General features: G+C 46.4%; 1 protein-coding gene across 1 annotated transcript; it reads right to left on the bottom strand.

The window, feature by feature from the left end:
• Positions 1 to 20,805: 20,805 nt before the first annotated feature.
• On the bottom strand, positions 20,806 to 21,482 carry LOC119330668. Its single transcript, XM_037603783.1, has one exon. It carries the CDS (start codon positions 21,363 to 21,365, stop codon positions 21,105 to 21,107), a length of 261 nt encoding a protein of 86 aa, XP_037459680.1. The 5' UTR covers positions 21,366 to 21,482; the 3' UTR covers positions 20,806 to 21,104.
• Positions 21,483 to 22,761: the final 1,279 nt, after the last annotated feature.

Raw genomic sequence — 22,761 nt, 5'->3', positions numbered from 1 at the left:
GAGCACGATGGTGTGCTCGGTTGGGCGCTACGGCGACCGTGGCCACGACGGCGACATCGCCGGCGGCGTGGAGCTCTCGGCCAAGGTGGGGCTAGGGCCTAGAGGTCGAAGGAGACCAGGGGAGAAGGGGGAAACGATCCGGGGGCTCACCGCGGTTGCAGTGGGCGTCGAAGCGGGCTCGGGGACGCGCCGGAGACGACGAATTCGACGGCGACGATGATGGGAGCCCGAAGAGGGGAACGGCGACGTGGCGGCGATGCAGGGCTTCCGGGGAGCTGTGGAGCGGTGGGGAGGAAGAGGGGGTCGTGGCGGAGCTTCTGAGCTAGTCGGGGGAGCGAGGGGTGGCCGGAGACGGCTGCTGTGGCGAACGGCGGCGACGGTGGTGTTCGGCCGTGTGAGAGAGAGAGCGAGGGAGAGGAGAGGAGAGCCGGGGGAGAGTGAGAGAGAGCAGGGGGAGAGGCGTGGCGTCGTCCAGGGCATCGAGCGAGGAGGGGAGGGCAGGCAAGCAGGCGAGCAGGTGGCGTGGCGCGGTGGCGCGCGCGCGCGCCGGCCACACTCCCCTCCCTCTGTCGGGACGAAGATGACAGAGGAGGGAGGTGGGCTGGGCCGGCTGCCGGCTGGGCCAGCCAGCTGGCTGGGCCGCACAGTGGAGGAGCCCAGGTAAGCTCCTCCTGTTATATATTTTTCTGTTTTTTAATTTCTGACATTTGTTTTGATTTAAATAATATATTAAATCATTTATTTAACTTATGCCAATTTTTGCAGGAGCTATTTATATTATTCCAGAGCTCTTTTATAATTGGCATAATATTTGGGCATATATTAATATATATAATTAATATATTTCCAATGCAAATATTTATGCATTAATTCCAAATGCCCAAAATAAATGTCCATGAGCCACTAAAAATATTGGTTTGATTTTTATCTCTGTCCAATATTTTCAGAGAGCAACATGAGCATTTTCTTGGACCCTTTTGGAGAAATTTTATTTGGGTCATTTTCAAAATGGTTCTGAGGATTTCACAGATCCCCATTTCAAGTTTCAGATGAAAGAGTAAGCATGATGCAACACTCTAATGCATGACTAGCTAGGGTGTGACAAGGAACCTTGGTGTCTAGTCCTTGGCGCCTGGCTTTCTGGATGATCAGACAGCTGTCTGGTCTCCTGCGTGACCAAAACGAGCCAGACGCCAGGGACCTTGGCGTCTGGTCTTGTCTGGTCTGGATATGGAGCCAGACGCCAGAGTTCCTGGCGTCTGGCTCTTTGGATAGGCAAAATGCTCTCTGGTCAAGTTCTTGTCGCTTTTCGGATGGGCAAAATGCTCTCTGGATAGTTTGCACATAATTTCAAATAGGTTGCACACACTTTTAAACATTGGAAGTCAAACAAAAATATGAACAAAGCATAGTTTGCACATAATTTTAAATAGGTCTCGAATAACAAGTTCACAGATGATGTCTCAAATGACATAAGTAGTTCATGACCACACACGGTCTCGAATGACAAGTTCATACATTAAACAAAGTCTTGATGTTCCATCATCGACGCCGGTGCCTTTCCATTTGTCAACTAAATAGTACGGGGCCACTTTCCCTTCTTGTCACGTACCTCGTCCTCCTCTCGTGCATCGCGAGCCCTTGCAAGTTTTCTTGCCCTCTCTTCTTGGCGAGCCTCCTTCTCTTTGCGTGTCCTCTCTTGATCACGCTTGTTGCGTTCGTTCTTCTCCTTATCACGACGCTCATGCTCCAATCCCCATGCAAAGGACTCCTCGAACAGGCGCTGCTTCCGTAAGTAATCTCGATGTTGGTCCTCTTAGACATCTTTTGGTACCTCGTGATCTATCCAAGTGAAGTACTTGCAAAGTGGAGGAGGCGACTACATGAAAGTCATGTTTTTGTTAGTAATATGAGTCCAACTTGATGAGGTTTTTTGTATGTACACCCAACATACCGGTGGTATGTCATATGCGTTAGTTGGCATTCGACAATCATGTGCATAGTTGGGACACACGAAAAACCTTCTACCTTCTGTCCATGACTTCTTGCGGTCCGTGGACACCTTCAGCTTGCAAACATCACCACACCAACATGGTGGTGTGGGCACATCCTTCTCCTTCTCCTTGTCCAATGTGGCCTCCATCCACGTCTTCGGCATGTCCTCTTGGTCCGCGCACGCCGGCCTCGTCCTGGAACCGGATGAAGCCATGCCTACAAAAAGAACAATTGTTAGCACAAGACATAAAGAGATACATGTGTAAATACAGTAAATCAATAAATGCTAGGAATTTTAAGAACAAATAATATACCATTATTATTAGATCAACCATCTGGATTAAGCAAATAACCAAAGGCCGATTCATTATCAACCATTCCTCTCCGACCACCACCACCTCTAGCACTTGTGCTTCCTCTCCGACCACCACCATCTCTAGCATTTGTGCTTCCTCTCCGACCACCACCACCTCTAGCACTTGTGCTTCCTCTTCGACCACCACCACCTCTAGCACTTGTGCTTGCTCGACCACAACCTCTAGCACTTGTGCTTGCTCGACCACCACCTCTAGCACTTGTGCCTGCTCGACCACCACCTCTAGCACTTGTGCTTCCTCGACCACCACCACCGTCACCTCTTCCACCTTGTTCACCATCGGTGCCACCTCCACGACTTGTTTTTCTTTTTTTGCTTTTCCTATTCTTGCATGTCCGCTCATTGTGTCCCCCTTCACCGCACACCCCACAGTTGATAGTGTCAGGAGCCTCCATGAAATGACTGCTACCAAATTGTTTTATGCCAGTGTATCCGGCCAGGTCATCCATATCACCGCTGAACCTCTTAGTTCTCCTTCTACCCTTGGTCTCCACCTTCAGAAGAGGGTCTGGCCTAATATGAGGGCCATGGTACTCAGGCCACTGTGATTGGTCCAAGAAAGGGTGAAATCTTGATGCCCATGTCAACCTAGTAGCTTCCACATGGAACTCTTGCATCCGCACGGTTTTTCCATCACAAACATGTATGTTTCTCGCCTTCGTCGCCGTTGTCAAATGCGAGCATGGCCAATGATACTTACTAGGCCTCTCGCACTGGCACCACCGAGTCTTCGGACGCACCTCAAATGCAGCACCACCATATTGTCTACCGTCTCGTGTTGTGCCACCTGGCTCATCAATTTGATAGATCATTTCAGTTCTGTTGAATATGATAACTTGTTGCCGTGAAGACTTGCTTGCTTGTAACTGCAACCATTCATCAACCTTTTCCGGACAATCCTTTTTTTCACCTATCCATTTTGCAGTCTCTTCAGAGTGCCTCTGAAAGTACTCATTAAGCTTGAAGAATTTGTACTCCACTATTGCAGTCACCGGCAATGCACGAGCACCCTTCAGCACATTATTGAAACATTCTACCAGATTGCTCGTCATGTTGCCATATCGCCTACCACCATCGTCATAAGCGCGTGCCCACTTGTGCTTCTCGCTTAAATTCCTAGTTAAGAACTCTTTTCCCCCTTCGTTCACCGCTGCAAAGAGTTTGTTGTACCGAGCATCGAAACCTTGGGTGGTGAAGGCCACACATACATGGGTAAGGTCTTTGCTGAGCTCCTTACTCTTACATGCCCGGTAAAAGTTGGCCACGAAATGCCTCATGCACCATCTGTGGTGAAGCTTTGGAAATCCTGGAATAACAATGTCCATTGCCTTGAGTATGCCATGATGCCTGTCCGATATGATGCATACCTCCCTAGCCCCAATCACGTTGTGCCTAACATGACCCATGAACCACTCCCAGTTGTCTTGGTGCTCGGAAGGCACCAAAGCAAATGCACACGGTAACACGTTGTCGTTTGATGAGTGCGCCATTGCTACCATTAGTGTGCCCTTGTATCTACCGGTCAAGAACGTGCCATCTATAGACAAGACCGGACGACAATGCTGAAACGCCTCCACGCATTGTCCATAACTCCAGAAGGCACAGTGGAACACTCCCTCGTGATCCTCGACCACATGAAACATGCCTGGGTTCCTATGTGCAATCGCGGCCAACAACCTTGGGAGTTGGTTGTATGCTTCTTCATAACCACCATACAACATCCTAATAGCATTTGCCTTTGCCTTCCATGCCTTCCCATACTTGACTTCATAACCAAATTGTTTTTTCACCGTCCGCATGAGAAACCTCACTTTCACAGTGGGATCAAATCCTATGTCTTTCATCCATTTGTATCCGAGATACTCATATGTGAGTTGACGGGGTGTCTTTCTAAGTCGTTTCGATGGCGGTTTGCATCTATGAGTGGAAACACAACTTTTTAACACCCATTCTTCGGTTTCTTTAAGCTTTCTTGCACGAACCTTCCATGGACATCCTTCTTGCTCACACACCACGGTGTAACGCAACTTCATGTCGGAGTGCTCAACATAAATTGGCCTATAGTTTCGAATGGCATAGTCAGCCAACCAAAACTTCAGCATAGGCAAGCTCAGAAACTTCACTCCTTTCTTCAAATAAGCATTCTCGTCCTCATTCTCCACCCTTGGTTCTCCTGGATCCGGGCATGGTGTTCGCTCAATCGCCGTCATTCTCATTCCACCGTCAACAATAGCTTTATGGGCAAGGCTGAGATCTTTAAACAAGTGAGTTCTTTTTTCTAAGCCCGTCAGCTCAAAGTGGATTTGATTTTCCTCCTTTGTGAATCCATCCTCGTCCAACTATTCAACTCGACCCTCGTCATCCGAGTCATACGCATATTGACGACTAAAATGCAAGTCACGATCCATGTCCTTTTGCGCTATGTATGCATCCAAGTCACCAACATCATTACCATGAAACCCTTCCTCTTGCTCTTCGTCGTCATCATAAGCATCTTCATCCTCTTGAATTACTTCGTCACTAGCAATCACCTCAAATTCATTTGCTTGGCTAGTTGGTGGTTGGCTAGAAGCATTGGAGGCATACAACTCAACCTCATTTGCTTTAATAGATGGTACACAGGGACGTGGTTGGCGATAAGCATTGGGGGCATCAACCACAACCCTATGCTCAACAAGTGGCACCATTGTCCTCTCGCTCATGTCATCCATTGGGGAAGAGACATGCCAGTTCAAATCAAAGGTAAACCGAGGAGATTCAACCTTGGTGGCAAACAATTCAAGTGCCTTGTCTTCCGATTGGGAAACTCTTTCCTTGTATACATCCCAATGCAAATCCGAGGTGATAGGCATACTTTTCAAGCGAGATTTGGCTCCAACTCCAACATCATACCTTCCTATTAACTTAACATCAACATTGGTGTCCATCCACTTTAAGACTTGTCTCACTTTTGCAACAACATCCTTATAGCTAGGGCTTGTACCAAAAACCAATGGTTCCTCATCCGTGTCGGCATTGTTACTCAAGAATGCCTCCTTGTCCATGTAATGAACATTAACAAGTCTCTCCATCTAAAAATAGTATGAATGCATTTAAGACTTCAATGAGAATTGATGTTTATCCAAATACATCTCATTATATCCAAATCATATCAACACTAAATTATTGCCATGGTCAAAAAAGTATCACTAATTAACACACACTAAGCAAAGTTAACCCTAATCACTAACTAACCCTAACCCCCAATCTTTCTACTCAACAAGCATATATTCCTACTACACACCATGCATATCACTATATTATCAAAGTTAACCAAGCCATTCACACTAACATAAGGGAGAAAACAAAAACTAGGGTTCCACCAACATGTATAAAATGCAACCAAAATAACAAGATTTAACAAAAAATAATTGGATGATTTGGGGGAGATTACCAAGAGCAACAAAGTGATGGAAAGATCCATCTAAGGGATGCACCTTTTGGAGAGGATTTGAGGGGGAGCTTGAGGGGTGGGAGAGAGTGTGGGAACTCCAAGTGTTCTTCAAGCTCGGGTTGTGGATTGGGGAAAGTGTGTGGAGTGGGTCCCACACTTTCCCGTGGGTTATCCATTTACCAGGGCCAGACGCCAGGGTTCTTGGCGTCTGGCCCCTTTGCCACGTCAGCAGGTCAACGGGCAGGCGGGCAGTGCGGGCCAGGGGCCAGACGCCAGGGTTCCTGGCGTCTGGTTCGCAACCCAGACGCCAGGGATGTTGGCGTCATCTAAAGAGGTCAAAATCGAATTTTTTTTGAAACAAGGTTAAATAAGGATTTTGTTAGCCTTTTAGGTCAGAACAGTAATTTTGTCCACAGTGAGAAGGAAAACAAAGCACACGGTCAACTGCTACCATCAAGCCGTGTGTGCAGGCTGTACAGATCTCCGCTGCCGCTCTTGACGTGGGCGATAGCCCTTGTCTTTGACAAGACGGAACCGGCCGGTGGATATGTACCACTGTACCAGGACCCATGCTTATCCGTGAGATGAAGACTGCAGTACTTGCTGGGTGTGCTTGGCTCATGGCATTTCTAATCTATCCTCTAAAAATAGTGGACTATCCGGTGAGGTAAAAGTTTAGTGTAGTATATTTATTTCACTAAGTTTTTGCCTGATCTAGTTGATCCCCTATATTTAACGAAGGATTTTTTTTGTTGTTTCTAAACTATGCAATTCTAGTATAAATTGCAACTACATATTAGCACATACATATAAACTAAACATAAATTTGAATGTCCAAGCAACTCACGAATATAGTTACAAAACGAATTATTCAAATTTAAACACGCCGAATGGATCAAATGTAGCCAATAGCATGTGATGGAACAATTAGGACTCACTAAAACGCTGCCAATGATGCTCAGCAAGATCTTGTTGGAGCTGAGCATGAATTTGGCTGTTCTCAATCTTGCGATGCTCCTCAAGGAGTGTGAGGATCATGTCACTACCATACTCTGGCTTGGTGATGCATCGAAAGTTCTCAGACATATCTCTCTCGTCTTCAATGATCATATCATGTTATGCAAGATGACGCAACAAGTCATGATCCATCATAGAACCTCGGAATTTCAATACTCGGCAAGTTCACGAACAATTGCAAAGCGCTTCTGAAGCACACCGAAGTCTCTCTCAACATCTTTTCTAGCAGCTTACTGACATTAGGCAAAGTGAATGATGTTGTTACCTTTTGGTCAAGGTGGCCCATGGTGGATAGATGTCATCCGCAAGGTAGTAACCCATTGAGTAGTTGCAAGCGGGAGCTTCACCTTTAATAATCCTAGAAAACATCGGTGATCACGACAGCACATTCAAGTCATTGTGAGAATCAGGCAAACCAAAGAATGAAATTCATATCCAAAGAACCTTCAATGCAACTGCCTCAATAATGATCGTTGGATCATTGCAGTGGCCTTTGTACTAGCCCTTCCACCCCGCAGGACAATTCTTTCATCTCCAATGCATATAGTCAAGTGATCCAAGCATCCTTGGCCATCCTCTTGCTTTACTCTCAGTCATCGGCCTCTAGGTGTCTTCCTCGGTTGGTGCCCTTAAGTACTCCGGGCCAAAGACAGCGATCACTAGTTTAGTGAATCTCCGAACAGCCTTCAAGATAGTGTCTTCACTAATGCGGACATATATAGTCATCTATGCATCAGCCGAACAACCATATGCCAAGACTCAAACGGCAGCAATGCATTTCATCAGAGGGCTTGCACTTATCTCTCCACGTGCATTTCTCTAAAGCTTGAACCAATCATCATATCTTTCAACGGCTTCTGCAATGGTCAGAAAAAGACTTGTGTGCATCCGAAAGCGCCAGCGAAAGTACTTCTTCGGGTAGGTTGGCTTTGGGTCAAAGTAGTCTCTCATGATCTTCGCATGACCCTCCGCTCTATCATGGTTGATGTGTATGCGGCCAAACTGTGATCCTCTCCTCGGCCGCCGAACATCATGATTGAAATTCATCATCTAAACTCAAGTTCATCATCTAAACAGACTCTAGCCTACCCCAATTTGTTTGGGACTACAGGCTTTGTTGTTGTTGTTGTTTGTTATAAGATCGAACTCCCACTACAACTCTGCACACATGCAGAGACAGTAACTTTGCTCTCTCCGCACTGTCATTCTCTTCCGCTTGCACTATTTAGGCAAAGTCAGAATATTACCAGCCACGCCTCTTATTTGCATTGTTCCTGCGACCAGCATGTGCCAAGCCAGAATGAGAATTTCTATATGAAAAATTCGCATAGTAATTAAAAAAAATAAGAACTCTACATGAATTTGCGATGGTCCACCACAGAAAAAAAATGAGAATTTGTATATGACAAATTCGCATAGTAATTAAAGAAGTAGAACACTACATGAATTTGACATGGTCCAGGACGGAATAAATAACCTACACGGCAAACATCGCATAGTAGTCTAGAATAAAATTACACGAAGTTGCCATGGTCCAGTTCAAGGCAACGTATGTTAAGTTAACATGGCTGTATAATTTAAGTACTATGGCAATAGAAGTCAAGTTGCCATGGCACTGAAGTTATAAAGTTGTCGCTAAAAATCAGGCAAAATTGAAAAATGTAGTAAAGTGAAAAAGTTGTCGCTAAACAATACAATTGCCGTGCCATAAATAGCAAAATTGATACTCCCTCCATTCCATAATTCTTGTCGTGGTCTTAGTTCAAATTATGGAACGGATGAGTATGCTTCAAAACATAAAAATGTAATGCTCTAAAGTACTAACTAGCATGTGATTTAAGTTTCCATGGTGATATATTTTTAAGTTGCCATGGTACAATGCCAAAAGACACATGCATTATAGAAATTGGCATGGTCCAATGGCAACTTTAAGAAAAAACTGTTCTGTCGATAACGGCACATTTAGAAAATTGTGTGTTTGCAAATGAAAATTTAGAAAAAAAAATGTTGCCTGGTAATTTTGGAGAAAAAAATGGGAATGCAAACTGTCCTGTTTTCTTATTATGCTACCTGTCAGCACGTTAATTTTACTCCAGTTGTGGGACTAGTTTTCCAAAAATCGTCCAGGGATCGATGGTTCCACTTGTTAAGTTGGGCTAGATAGGAGAGCGGGAAGTGGATTGTAATTCAAATGTTTCATATTTCAAACCTCATTGGGAGGGAAAAGCAGCAGACAGATGGACTGTTGTGTTGTTGCTCGTAAGTCACATTCATTAGAAATAGGCATTAGGTAAATATTCATCTATTTTCTTCGCACTATTTGTTTCACATAAGTTAACATGTTTTTTCCCAATAACATTCCCACATGTCGGGGCACCTCAGTTCTAATTGTACTAGCTAGTTTATGACTACCTGCTATTAGGTCATCACAATTCCACTCTTTTATCTGGGATATAGTGCCAGCTAACCAACCGTGTGGGAACATGGTGTACCAAATATTGGAGGTTGCCCATATATATCTTCCACCTTCTCGTGTGCCGCTAACCTCGTGACCAATTATTATCCATTTTGTCTTTGCATGTCTCATTTTGACAAATTACTCATAGAAATGGAAGGTTTTGGGAACTCTTTTGACCGCAACCGGTCAAGTTCTTGTTAAGAGAATCATGTTTGTGGTTTTATCAAGCATATTTGCTCTGCTACTTGAAAAATGTCTCCTTCTTTTTTGGGGCCTCCAAGAGCTTCTTGAGTTACTTTTCTATCTGCAGTGCATCGCCCTTCTTGCTTTCAAGCTGCCAATAGATACGTCAAGCCATTGTTGGCTAGGCCCAATCCGAGTACTTCCAGCCCAGGTGCGACTAGCAAAGAGTCCTCTCTGAATATGGCTTGATTGATACTTGTAAGTCACACGCAACAATGACCAAATCCCGAAATAAACCAGTGATATGTAGAAGTCCAAATCATACACAGAGTTTAATGACCAAATTGATACTTGGGAAGTCATTTGTTTTACTCAAAAACATTTGATAGACTGTTAAAAAAACTTGACTTGGATACGCCAACCACGACTGCACCGCCCCCGCGGGCGGCCGGCCGCGCCTCCCCTCCCTCCCCGCAAGCCCTCCCCCTCTCTCCTCCTCCTCCCTGCCGCCGGCGCCGGCGCCCGCCGTGGGCCTGTCCCGGGCGACGTTGGCGGCGGCGGCCCCCGGCCCTTACACATCTAGGGTTTCTCCGGCGCGGGACGGAGCGCTCCGGGCGGTGTCTTCAGGCGGCGGCGGTCCTGTGCGCCGGCGGGGTTTCCTGTGCTGCGGCAGGGGCGAGTTCTGAGCGGCGGCAGCGCCGTCGGCGGCGGCGGGGCTGCGCGACGGCGCGGGCTGGCGGCGCCCGCCCAACCCAGATCTAGGCCCTTCGGGCCCCATCTGTGCCTGGGCGGGCCGGTGACAGGCATGGCGTTGGCGTGGCCATCATGAGGCGGTGGTGAGCGGTGATTGTTAGAATAATCTTGTCTTAGTTTAGGTGTTGTCCTGATAGTATACGTGGATATGCAGGAGTAGTTGGTTTAAGCAGTTAGAGTTGCGGCCGGTTACAAGTCTGGTCTAGGTGTCATAGTTCGTCTAGGAATTGTATTTGGTCAATTGCGTGTCATAGGTTTAGTAGTAATCAGCTTCGGCTAGGAGTCCTGATCCAAGTAGTATATATATATATGCAGGCAGGGCGTAGCTTTTGTAACATCGTGAGAAAAAGGAGAAATAAAGAAAAAAGAACAAGGCACGACAGATGCCTTTGGCAAAAGTTTTTTCGTCTGCGTGTTCATCGTGATTTGATATGATCGATCCTGAGGGCTGAAGTCCAACAATTGGTATCAGAGCAAGGTTCAGGAGTCGAGTGCTTGCCCCGGGGTAGCGACCCGACTAGCGCCTTGGGGCGGGCGATATAGTTGCTGGGTGGTGCGGCGACGAGGAAGGGCGGGCGATGAAGTTGCTGGGTGATGCAGCGACGCAGAGGATCAAGCAACCGTCGTTCTGTGGAGCGACATGGAGGGAGACGGCAGACTGTCGTCGGGAAGACGGTGGAAAGAGATCGTTGATGGGAGAGGTGGTGCCAGTGTGTGGTGCTGGAGCTCATCAAGATCATCGTCCGGGGGAGTCAGATGAGTCAAGGAGTCGTGCGAGTTTGCACGGTCAGTTGTCGTTGCGTCTGTGAGTCGTCGTCGTGTCCAAGTGCTCGTCTTGGTGATGATTCGTTGGAGTGGATGCAGTGTGCACGGTGTTCCGTGAGTCATGTCCACGTCCTCGTGGAGCGTCCTGGTTGCGGCCAGTGTGGATTCGTTGTGATGTCGGAGGCGGACGGTGGTAGGCGAAGCCATCGTAAAGCGAGGAGGTGTGCGACCAATGGAGAGTGGATCTACTGCAAGCAAGTACAAGGAGTATGGTGCGGACCGAGTGCAAGGCAGTGGCCAAGCAATGGCGGTGGCACAACATGGCAGCAAAGGAGATGTGTTGCATGTTTCCAGGCGGGTCATACTTAGTGTACGGATATGACAAGTTGAAGATCAAGCTCTACGTGAGACAGTGACCAGTTAAGTCGTACGACGTGAAGACTGATGTTGCGTCCAGTCTTGCACGTAGCACGCGTAGATGTGACCGTGTGGGCTGGTAGTCCGGATCATACGTCGGAGTTTGGATCATCAAGTCGTGGACCTCCAGCGAGTGAAGATGAAGAAGAGCACGAGGAGATGACAAGTCAAGATTAAGGAGAGATTGTTAGAATAATCTTGTCTTAGTTTAGTTGTTGTCCTGGTAGTATACGTGTATATGCAGGAATAGTTGGTTTAAGCAGTTAGAGTTGAGTCCGGTTACAAGTCTGGTCTAGGTGTCATAGGTCATCTAGGAATTGTATTTGGCCAATTGCGTGTCATAGGTTTAGTAGTAATCAGCTTCGGCTAGGAGTCCTGATCCAAGTAGTATAGAGTATGTGTTGGTATGGTTGGTTTGCGCACATACACACATATCTATATCTATATCTATATCTATACCTCTATACCTCTATACCTACTAATAAAGCAAGGTGATATTCTTAGTTTCGTCCCGCATATGATCCTACGTTACGTGAAATACACGAGGTGGTACTAATTCGTAGAGTCAAAAAGGTTCGTATTGGGCAGGCCTGCGTTCCTCTCTACTTGGGCCGCCGCCTAGATTACCATATTTTCCGTCCATCCATCGCACGGGCCGACCTGAGACTAATCTGCAGTTTTCTGGCGTTTTTCTATATCTATATCTATATCTATATTTATACCTCTATACCTACTAATAAAGCAAGGTGATATTTTTAGTTTCGTCCCGCATATGATCCTACCTTACGTGAAATACACGAGGTGGTACTAATTCGTAGAGTCAAAAAGGTTCGTATTGGGCAGGCCTGCGTTCCTCTCTACTTGGGCCGCCGCCTAGATTACCATATTTTCCGTCCATCCATCGCACGGGCCGACCTGAGACTAATCTGCAGTTTTCTGGCGTTTTGGGAGGAGAAAAAAAAAATGTCCATTGAAGGTTCGAACTCAGAACCTCACCGGCCACACAAAAGGCCAATGCCAACCGACCTAGCATACTTTTCTGCCATACTAAATGGTTCCCCGTCTAATAGTCCCATCTTGATTTTTTAATATCAAATCCCACCAAATTATATGGATTTGCATGTTGTCTTAAATATCAGCAAGTCACCTCCAAAACCAAGAAAGAGAGGAAACAGCATTGCCAAAGGAGAGAAAATTCCATAAAGGAGGGGACATGCACGGCGCAAGCATGCTGTATTGGATCTAATTAGAAGGATTTGTGGGCTTGGCATGACCTGATTGGATCTAATTAATTAAATGAGAGGAAGGACATGCATGACTCTAACTAAAGGAAATAATGACATGATAAAAGCATACATGCAGGACGCATATGCCGCCCTGATGGGCGTTTTGGTGAATGGCGAAACTAGCTTTTTTTTAAATCGATCTACCCCGTTGCAACGCACGGGCATTTGTGCTAGTATATATATATATATATATATATGTGTGTGTGCAGCCAGGGCGTAGCTTTTGTAACATCGTGAGAAAAAGGAGAAATAAAGAAAAAAGAACAAGGCATGACAGGTGCCTTTGGCAAAAGTTTTTTCGTTTGCGTGTTCATCGTGATTTGATGTGATCGATCCTGAGGGCTGAAGTCCAACAGCGATGATCGGCGGGGGCTGGTGGCGTAGACGCCAGCCTGCTGCAGCGTGGCCGGCGGGGTTTAGCGGGCCTATTTCGGGCTTGGCCAGGCCAGGGGTGGCCTGGTATGCCCCGCTGCAGTGTCCGGACGGCTACCGCGACGGTGCCGGAGGCGCGAGCCTCCCGTACGACGGCGGTGGAGGTGGTTCCCTCCCGCTCGGCCTCGGTGCTACTGCTCCCGTCATTTGGATCTTCTCTCCGGTCTTCTTGGGCTCATGGTGGTGCTCGTAGCGAGACGGTGTTGGTGGTGGCGCAACCGGGGTGGCGCATGGTTGGGCGGTGGTTTGGCTGGTCAGCTCCGATTGGCTGGTGGGGTTTGGCGTGCGGGAGAAAAATCCTTGCCAGTTCGTCCGGCTCCGATGCGGTGACACCGACAGGTGCCACTATCCCTTCTTGGTGGATGTCAGGAGTAGCTATCCCCCACCTCCCTCCGCGTACTGGGGGAAACCCTAGGTCTTGTTCGGGCAGCAGCGTCGTCGGCGTCACATCTCTTCTTGGAGGTGCTGCTTAGTTCGCGGTAGATCGGAGCCTAGGGCTGTAGTGGTTTGTATCCGGAGGGCGCAACGGTCGCGGGTCTGCCAAGCTTTGTCGAGCTGTCGCTGTTGGCATTTATTTCTTTTTCTTTTTCTTTAGGCTTGATGTGCTGCTCGCCCCAGCATTGGAATGTGTACAATGATGGTTTGCTTTGGAATACAAAGCGGGGAACCCTTTTTCGGTACAAAAACATTTGATAACTGAAATGCATTGGCTACTACGGGTAGATTGTCTCCGCTTAACGGCACCGGTGTTGTTGGTGGTTTACTCATATTGGAAGAGGGGCATGGTGGGCGGACGCATTTGCTCATAGCAGATATCAGCCACGAGGAGTTACAGCTAGCTGTGGGAGCTTGCCTGGTTGGTACATGAGAAGTGAGAATGCCAGCTTACTTTTTGGGGGAAATTACGAGAGAGAGTGAATGGTGTTTTATAGGCTTGAATTCACAGTTCTAAGTTCTAAAAAATCAATTTAGTTGGACTGTCAAGACAAAATCATATCTCAACCACACATACTGACACAAAATTACTTATATTAACTAAACCTTCACCCACCATCGGTTTATCTTTACCATCCTCTCGTTTCACAAGTAGACATCTAGTCAGGAAAATAAAATCTAGTATCTTTCTTGCACCACAATCTCTTATGACCCTTTGTTCCCCGATCGGTGGCATGGGCATATTTTTGAGCAATGGTCGATGGAAAGAATATTTACACCGTCCTATCTTCTTACGCAATACCAAGAAAAATTAGTGTGAAGTGATTGTGGCGTGCTACTCCTGGAGCTGCTGAGAGGCTAAATCTTCATACATAGTCGATGAAGGAGGATTGTGTGCACACCGCTTTTTATGTCTTATTATATCTTCCGTGATGATCTAATAGTCTCTCATATTCGTCTATGTTGAGTTGTTAAACTTGCTGGAAATTTTGAAAAAAAAAACTCCAACGTGTGTAGTATTCAACAGAACTACTAATGCCACGGAATCAAACATCTTAATTCTAATACGTGTGCAGTATTTCATAAGTTCCGAATGGATTACTTCTCATCCTATACACGTCATTAGATCCCCATAAAAGCATCTTCATCTACACCATCTGAAATAGTACCATTGCACCAGCGCTTGCCTATTTAGCACCGTGATGATGATTTCCTGTGGGAAAAGAGGTTATTTTTTACCTGAAATATGTACTTCTTATATATGTATATTTCAGCACATACAAAATGGGAGCGGCTAAGATAGAAACGGAGCCTCTAGTGAAAAAAAAATAGGAAATTTCAACCTGAGCAGTTAGGTCGGAGTTGGAGTGTCACAGTTTTGGTGGAGCCTGGAGTGGTGGGATTCGTAATTGAAAAGTAAACATTACGTATGTATAGTCGATGCCAATGATTTAACATGGGGAAAAGATCCACTATTCATTGGCGACAGAGCCAAATCCGTTCTTGATGGAAAACCAACCTTATCACGCCAATACAAAATGCAAGGGTCGCATCAACGGATCTAGGAATATAAAATATGAATGCCAGGCTTCACATGTAAAATCCAGCAATTACTATGAACATTGCATGAATACTACTAAATCCATAATTTCCTTAAAAGAAGGTTTTGCACACAAAAAAAAAACCAGTAGACACATTTCGTAGTCAACACATGGTTGACTTCGCTTTCCATCAGTTGGAGTTGGTTCTTACCTACATCGTTGTGCTTCCTTATAAGGGAAGATGTAGCTATACCGCATCCCACTAACCGTGTTTGGCGTTCCCATCCAATTGACAGTGCACATATTGTCATCATATGTTTGCATTTCATAAGGTACTAATAGAAATGATCCGTATTTGGAATATTTGACAACATCTGGTTAGGCTCAACACACGAGAATCATGTTCCTGGTTCTTGGAGCATATCTTCTTTGCCAGTGAATCCATGAATCCGTATATACTCAGGCCTCGAATAGCTTCATGAGTGCATGTTTTATCGGCGGCAGTAGTCACTGGCCATCTAGCCATCTGCATTGTTGTTGATTGAAAAGTTTCAAAATTTACATCTGAGTAATTTTTTAAAAAATTGATCAGCATTAGATGTTTGTTACCACATTTCATTTCATTTGATTTTGCTCGGAAAGTAATCCAAAATTTTGAGGCCAAAACTATTTTAGTACCAACCACACCAAATTTAAAATAGAAAAAATGAACCTTGAAAGGTAGTCGAGACAACAATCCTGGTAATAATGCAGCGATCATCGCAAACAAGAGTTTGAGATATATCCTCTGAAGAATAAGATAAAATAAACAGTTCACAAGTCATGTTCAATAGAAATAGGCAGTAAATAGGTATTCATCTATTTTCTTGTCACTATTTGTTTCACTACTTTAATTTGTTTTTTCAATAACATACCCACATGTCAGGCACATGATTTCCAATATTAAGCTAGTTTGTGGCGGCATGCCAAGGATTTTTCTACAAAGTTCCTTTGGTGGGGATGTATCTTGTAATTTCTCTTGGTGTGCCATCTCTTTGGATTTCTTCACCGAGATGCCACGTGTGTTGTAATTTCATGAATAGTTTCTCCCCCTGACAATGAACAACAACCAGTGTGATGCCATTCACGAGAGACACCATGGCTTACAACACAACTTTGCTGATAGGTTTTCCCTGCCAGCCACGGTGGTAATTGAAACGTTCAGTTATTATGTTGTCGGTTCCAGCGACCAAGGAGGAGTTTTCTACAATTTTCTTTCATTGGGGTTGTTCCGTGTAATTTGTCTTGGTGTGCTATCTCTCTGGATTTCTCCGTGTGGTGTAATTTGCTGATGTTATTAACATAAATGTGGCACTTCTTAAAAAAAAGTAACATTTAGCAGAAATTGGCATTGCACATATATTCATCTATTTTCTTGGCACTCTTTGTTTCACATAATTTAACAAGTTTTTCCAATAACATCCGCACATGTTTTTTTAGAACGAAGACGCACGATGCGTCCGGCCTTAAATTAATAAAGTCCACCGACAGGCAGCATCCAACAAGTTCAACACAGAAACTACAACAGAAGGTAAGTGGCCGAAGCCAAAAGTACGGAACATGCAACCGGCCTCAGCCTGATAAAGAGAAACAGCAACACTAGCACACAAGCAGCCAGTAGCACCACGAGCAACATCTTAGTGACGGGCTTCAAACTGTATCGTGTGGATCCGCTCCATGGCCTCCATCATCCGATCTTCATCACGCCGTTTCCCCAACGGTGTCCATGTCTGGAGAAACAAGTGGCATTTGAAAATAATATTAGCAGGATGGTTAGGGAACTTGTGTTCGATAGTCATCTTATTACGGGTGGTCCATAGTGACCAGCACAACGCCCCTACGCATCTCCACAGCACGCGCCCGAAGCTACCCCTATGAGCGAGAAGGATCCCACGTAGGTCCGACGCCGTATGGGGATTCTAGTTCTGCGCAAACGCCTCACGGACGACACTCCAAGCAAAACGAGCTAGGTGGCATTTGAAGAAGATGTGGTTAGCATCTTCATGCGCTCCACATAACGTGCAAGACCCATCCGAAGGGCCGTGTCTAATGGCAATATTGTTAGAAGAGGGAAGGCGGTCACGGAATAATTGGCAAAGAAAAACTTTGATATTCAGAGGAATAGTCGCTTTCCATAGCCCCCTAGCTATGTCAAGAGTCGGTCCCTCGGTCAGCTTATTGTAAAGCGACTGGACCGTGAACTTCCCGGAGCTCGAGAGGGACCACGAGACCGTGTCGGCCTCAGGGCAGAGAGATGCACCTTGAAAGGCAGTTAGGAGCCCATCCCAACTTGCCCGTTCATGGGCGAGGAGTGGTCTTTTGAGAGATATGGCTGGTGGGTTAGTTCTGAGCGCGTCGGCCACCAAAATGTCGATGTTAGTGGCAAGTTGATAGATAACAAAGTGGCTACGCCAAAGAGGTTCCGACCCAAGCCATTGGTCGAGCCAGAACCTCGTGGAGTTCCCGTTCTTAATGCAGAACTTGGCCCCTAGCGTGAAGGCAGGTTTAACAGCCTGAATCCCGTTCCAGAAAGGCGATCCCTTCGCCTTTGAGGTGAGGAAATTCCCATCAGGGAAATATTTGGCGCGAAGGATATCGGCCCAAAGTCCTTGTTCGTTCTGGGAAAGTTTCCAGATCCACTTGACAAGGAGCGCTACATTCATGAGTTTGGAGTTAAGGATCGCAAGGCCACCGAATTTCTTGGGGCGGCAGAGCGCCGCCCACTTGATCGGGTGGTATTTCTTTTTTGTCCCAGTTCCTTCCCAAAAGAACTTAGACCTAGGGGTGTCGAGCTTGGCGTGGACTCCATCAGCCAGCAGGAACATGCCCATAGTAAACAGGGGCTGGGAGGACAAGCTAGAGTTTGTCAGAATCAGCCTAGCCGCAGAAGATAAAAACCTGCCGCGCCAGGGACTAACCCGGTTCGCCACCTTACCGTATAAGGGTTCCCATTCAAGAATCGAGATGTGTTTGTCCGAGATGGGAAGGCCTAGGTACTTAATTGGAAAACTCCCTAGTTTGCAGTTAAGAAGGTTGGCAATGCGAGTGGCACAGGGATTGTCCATCCCAATGGCAATCACCTCACTCTTCAAAAAGTTTATCTTCAGGCCGGAGATGATCTCGAAAGCGAGGAGGATGAGCTTAATCGAGGCTATACTATGGTCATCGGGCTCGAAGAGTAGCAAAGTGTCGTCCGCATATTGTAATCCGCACATGTCTGCACCCGATTTCTAATACTATGCTAGTTTGTGGCTACGTACCATCAGATCATCAAGTCAGCCATTTATTTTAGAAACTGCTCACCTACCGTGCTGGAGACCTAGAGTCCATATGATGGAAGATACCCATACATACCTTCTTCCTCGTGTGTCAATAACCATGTGATCCATTACTGTGCATTTTGTCTTTGAATGTCTTGCTTGAAAAACACTCATGGAAATGGAAGGTATTGGGAACAAATTTGACAACATCACGCTAAGCTCAAGCTACGAGTATCAGGTTCTTGGTTTCATCAAGCATTTCTGCTTGGCCACTGGATTCTTTTTTGGTGACCGAACTGCACGTCGGGGCCAGGGATTTTGGAGGCTCGAGGCCTGGCCCTGTGCATGCCGGTGCCTGGTTCGAACTGGGAGGGCACGCGGAAGCTGAGTACGCACGTGCAGGAGCATGTGGATTGCGACTGTGCCGTGTGGGGTTACGTCATCTCCACGTCGACCCGCGGAAAAAACACTGTCTCCCCGTCAAAGAAAAGAGTTTGTTTCTGGCGGTGGACATACTTAATTACTCATGCTTATCTGCCATACCGTGACTGAAGCAGAGACCGCTTCTCCTAATCATGTTTCCACCCCTACCGCAAGGAACAATCATTCTGACAGACATGGTGATATCTGAAATCAAGTTCGAGTTAGTTGTAATCCACACTGTTTTTCTGTACAACATTGCAAAGCAAGGTCGGGCTATTGTTTTGCCAGATGGCAAGTTTGGCACACGTACAGAGGCCCTAATTTTGTTCTCTCCTAGTAGCTACTATTCTCTTACTCTTGTACTTTTGAGGCAGAGGCTGACGGAAGCAGACCTGGAAGAAGATCTTCAACGCCATATGTCTAATAGTAGTACAATCGAATGAACAAAAAAACATCAAAAGCCTACGCCTGCGTCAAGCATTATTATTTCTAATTGATCCGAGTTTTATACAGATCAAAATCGTGAATACGACATGCTTAGTGCATCACGACGGTGTCAAGGCAATCGAGACCGTCGAAGGCAAGCTCGAAACCAGCGCGCCTTTCCGCCATCGGCTTGCCGGAGAAACAGCCCTTCTCCTTCTCAGCGTATGGCTTGGTAGCCACCGCCTGCTTCGTCGCGTCATCGCCACCTGAGACCAGCCTTTTGACCCGGAAGAACCTCTCCATGGCCATGTATTCTATGATGAAGATGAGATTTGATCAGGCAGTCTGTCAGGACGGATTTCTTGCTGCTGCTCGTCGTTCGAAATTCTTGTTTGTTTGCTCATCGAGCTGGACGTCGGGGGTGAGAATTTTAATGGTCGCCCTCTGCGTGCCCGGTCGCCGGAGTCTAGAGGTTAGATGGAGTCTATAATATACACCCTTCATTTTTATTTACTTCGCATATTGGCTTTGGCCAAAGTCTAATTTTGTAAACTTTAACAAAGTTTATAGCAATGCTGGGGACATCACTTATCGAGAACTTATCGTTTGACCCATGATAAGGGGTAAATCGGCTAGTTTATCGGCATATCGGCCTTGTTGTAGATGCTCTTAAGTCCTTTTCAGGAACCCTCTTGCTTCATAATTTGTATTGCCTCATGTAATAGGATTGGTAACACATGAGCATTCCCTGTAATCTATATTTGTCGATGCTTTGGCTGGACGTACATTCCTTTATTTTTTTTCTATAAATAACTAAAAACCTCGTTATAAATTTTGTTGTATGCATTTTTTTGACGCAGAGGCTGAGGGCAAGCTTCCTTTTGAAAGAAATATGAGTGTCTGTGTGCTTACCTTTCAGAAGTCCACTACCTTAATAGAAGGACGTATCCAATGCAACCATCTTTATGGTGTTACCATTGAACCAATTGATGAAACCACACTCTACAAGTTATTAAAAAAAAATCTGAAGTTAATTTAGTATGTACGTACAATACATATTTACCATGTCACAACATATTCTGATAAATTACTGCAAGAAATGGAAGGTATCGGGAACCTTTTTGGCAACACCTGATAACATGACTGCTAAGATCGAAATGCAATTATTGTATGGTTTGCTCCCCTTTTCTTCTAGGGATCCAGAAGGGGGTTGCTTACGTTTAGCACTCGAACACATTCTCACTGTAAGGAACTATCTAACAGACAGTGATATCTGAAATCATGATCGATATATCTCTAATGTACGCTCGCTCTGTTTCTGTCAAGCATTGCTAAGCAAAGTTGCGCTATTCTTTTGCCATATGGCAAGCTTGGCCTGTAAGGTCCAACTCCTACTTCAATTCTACACACACGCAGAGACTAGTTTTGTTCTCTCCTCAGTGTCATTATCTTCCTCTTATATTCTTACTACTTTTCAGGAAGAGATGGTACATGTGTCATTATCTTCCTCTTATATTCTTACTACTTTTCAGGAAGAGATGGTACATGCACAGGAAAGCAGAGCCGGAGGGAAATTTTCGACGTCGTATTACCAGCCACACCTCTTAATTGTACAACAAGCGCGTGCCACAGATAGTCAAACAGTAGTCTGACTGAATGATCTACATGACATGGAATCGAAGACATAAAATGATACTAGGAGATGTCCCCTTTAAATTCCTTTCGTTTGTAAACAAGCTTGTGCACCGGTCAAATACTAGACTAGAATGAACGAAACATCACAACCCCACCAACGTCTCAAACATTCTAACTGATCCAAGTTCTATACAGATTAAAATCAAGAAAGCGACATGACAATGACATGCTCAGTGCATGACGACGGTGTCAAAGCAATTGAGGCCGTCGAACGCGAGCTCGAACCCAGCACGCCGCTGCGCCATCTGCTTGCCAGTGAAGAAACCCTGCCCCTTCTCAGCGTCCGGCTTGATAGCCACCAACGGCTTCGTCGCGTCACCACCACCTGAGACCAGCCTTTTGACCGTGCCGGCGGTGAGCACCGACGTGCCGTAGCCGTCCAGCGGTGCCTCGCAGAAGACGAGCGCCGTGAAGAACCTCTCCATAGCCATGGATCCTCTACTGACGGATGCTTGAATCAGGCAGTCTGGAAAGAAGGATTCCTTGCTGCTGCTGCTCCTCGAGCGAAGGAGGAGATTCTTGTTTGCTTAGTGATCGAGCTAGACGTGGGGGTGGGGATTTTATAGGGTCACCCCGTGCGTGCCGGTCTCCGGTTGGAATTCGGAGGGCACGCGGAAGCAGAGTACGCACGAGCCGGAGTCTAGAGGATTGCGACCGTGCCGTGTGGGGTTGGATTAGATGGAGTCTACTCTGTCTCCATGCCTGCGCGTGCGGACCAGGACACCCGGGTTTGACCTCATCCGATCCGTAGCGTGACGTGAGGTTGAGAAGCACATCACCGTTGGATTAGATATTCCTTTGCTGATGTATACTGACTTTTCGGTCAAATCATATTGTCTCGGCTTTGAATTTTGTGGTGATACAAGATTCGGACTTCAACCTCGAAGGGGGTAGGTGTCGCGGAATCCGTTAGTGTCCAATCTCTAAACCCTGCGCAAGTGGGAGCTACATGCATAGGCCTGTCTTTTCTATAAAAAAAAGGTTACCTTGGACTCTGCATAAAAACTGATGCATACAGTCATCTTTATTAAATTATTACTCAACAGAGTGACAAAATAAATAAATAGATCCACCCAAGGCCACCTTCTAGGAAAACCAAGTTGACACACCTACAAGTACTAAATGACCGTCTCAACGGACTTCATCTAATCCGCTGGCCTCAAGAAGCCATCCGCCTGACAAGCTGAGAGCACCAACTGGTCTATGTGTCACCGAATGGGCAAGCCTCACCAAAGGACCGTCGTCCCTGATCCATGGATCGCAGCCGTCGTACCAACACCGGGCAGCCTTAGAAGGGCCCCGCTACCGCCTTCCTCGGAGCCATCTGGACTTTGCCAGAGGGCGCCTCAGGCGGCGGCGAGGGGAGGAAGGTGCGGCAGGGGAGGAAGCGGCGTCGGGATGAGGTGGCAGCGAAGGAGGGATCCGGTCACGGCACTAGATCGCGATCACGAGTCCCTTTTGGCCGGAGCCCGCCAGTCGTCCTATGGATCAGTCGTTCAGAGAAAATGATGCAAAGTCCATGGAACGGCTCTGATCCGAAGAGCCATCGTTGGGGAGTTAATTTACAGGGGTGGAGCTGCATGGAGGGTCCTCAGTGCACATGCACTAGGGTCGAATGTTTCCCGTGTTATGTTAATTGTTGTGCGCCAGGGTGCATAATTTTTGCATGTGCCATCTTGTCGGACCCTAGCATGCCACCGACCACCCCATTTTACCTGCGCCCCTGCTCTGTCATACCATATGCACCGGGCCCCACCCAACAGCACTACCAACCACCTACATGACACTGGTTGGAGCTCCATCGATATCTTCTTCCGTGGTGCACAT

The sequence above is a fragment of the Triticum dicoccoides genome, chromosome 7A (assembly GCF_002162155.2).
Source record: "Triticum dicoccoides isolate Atlit2015 ecotype Zavitan chromosome 7A, WEW_v2.0, whole genome shotgun sequence".
NCBI classification, from domain to species: domain Eukaryota; kingdom Viridiplantae; phylum Streptophyta; class Magnoliopsida; order Poales; family Poaceae; genus Triticum; species Triticum dicoccoides.
The sequence above is the reverse complement of the archived record's forward strand: the minus strand, read 5'-3'. Positions and strand labels throughout refer to the sequence as shown.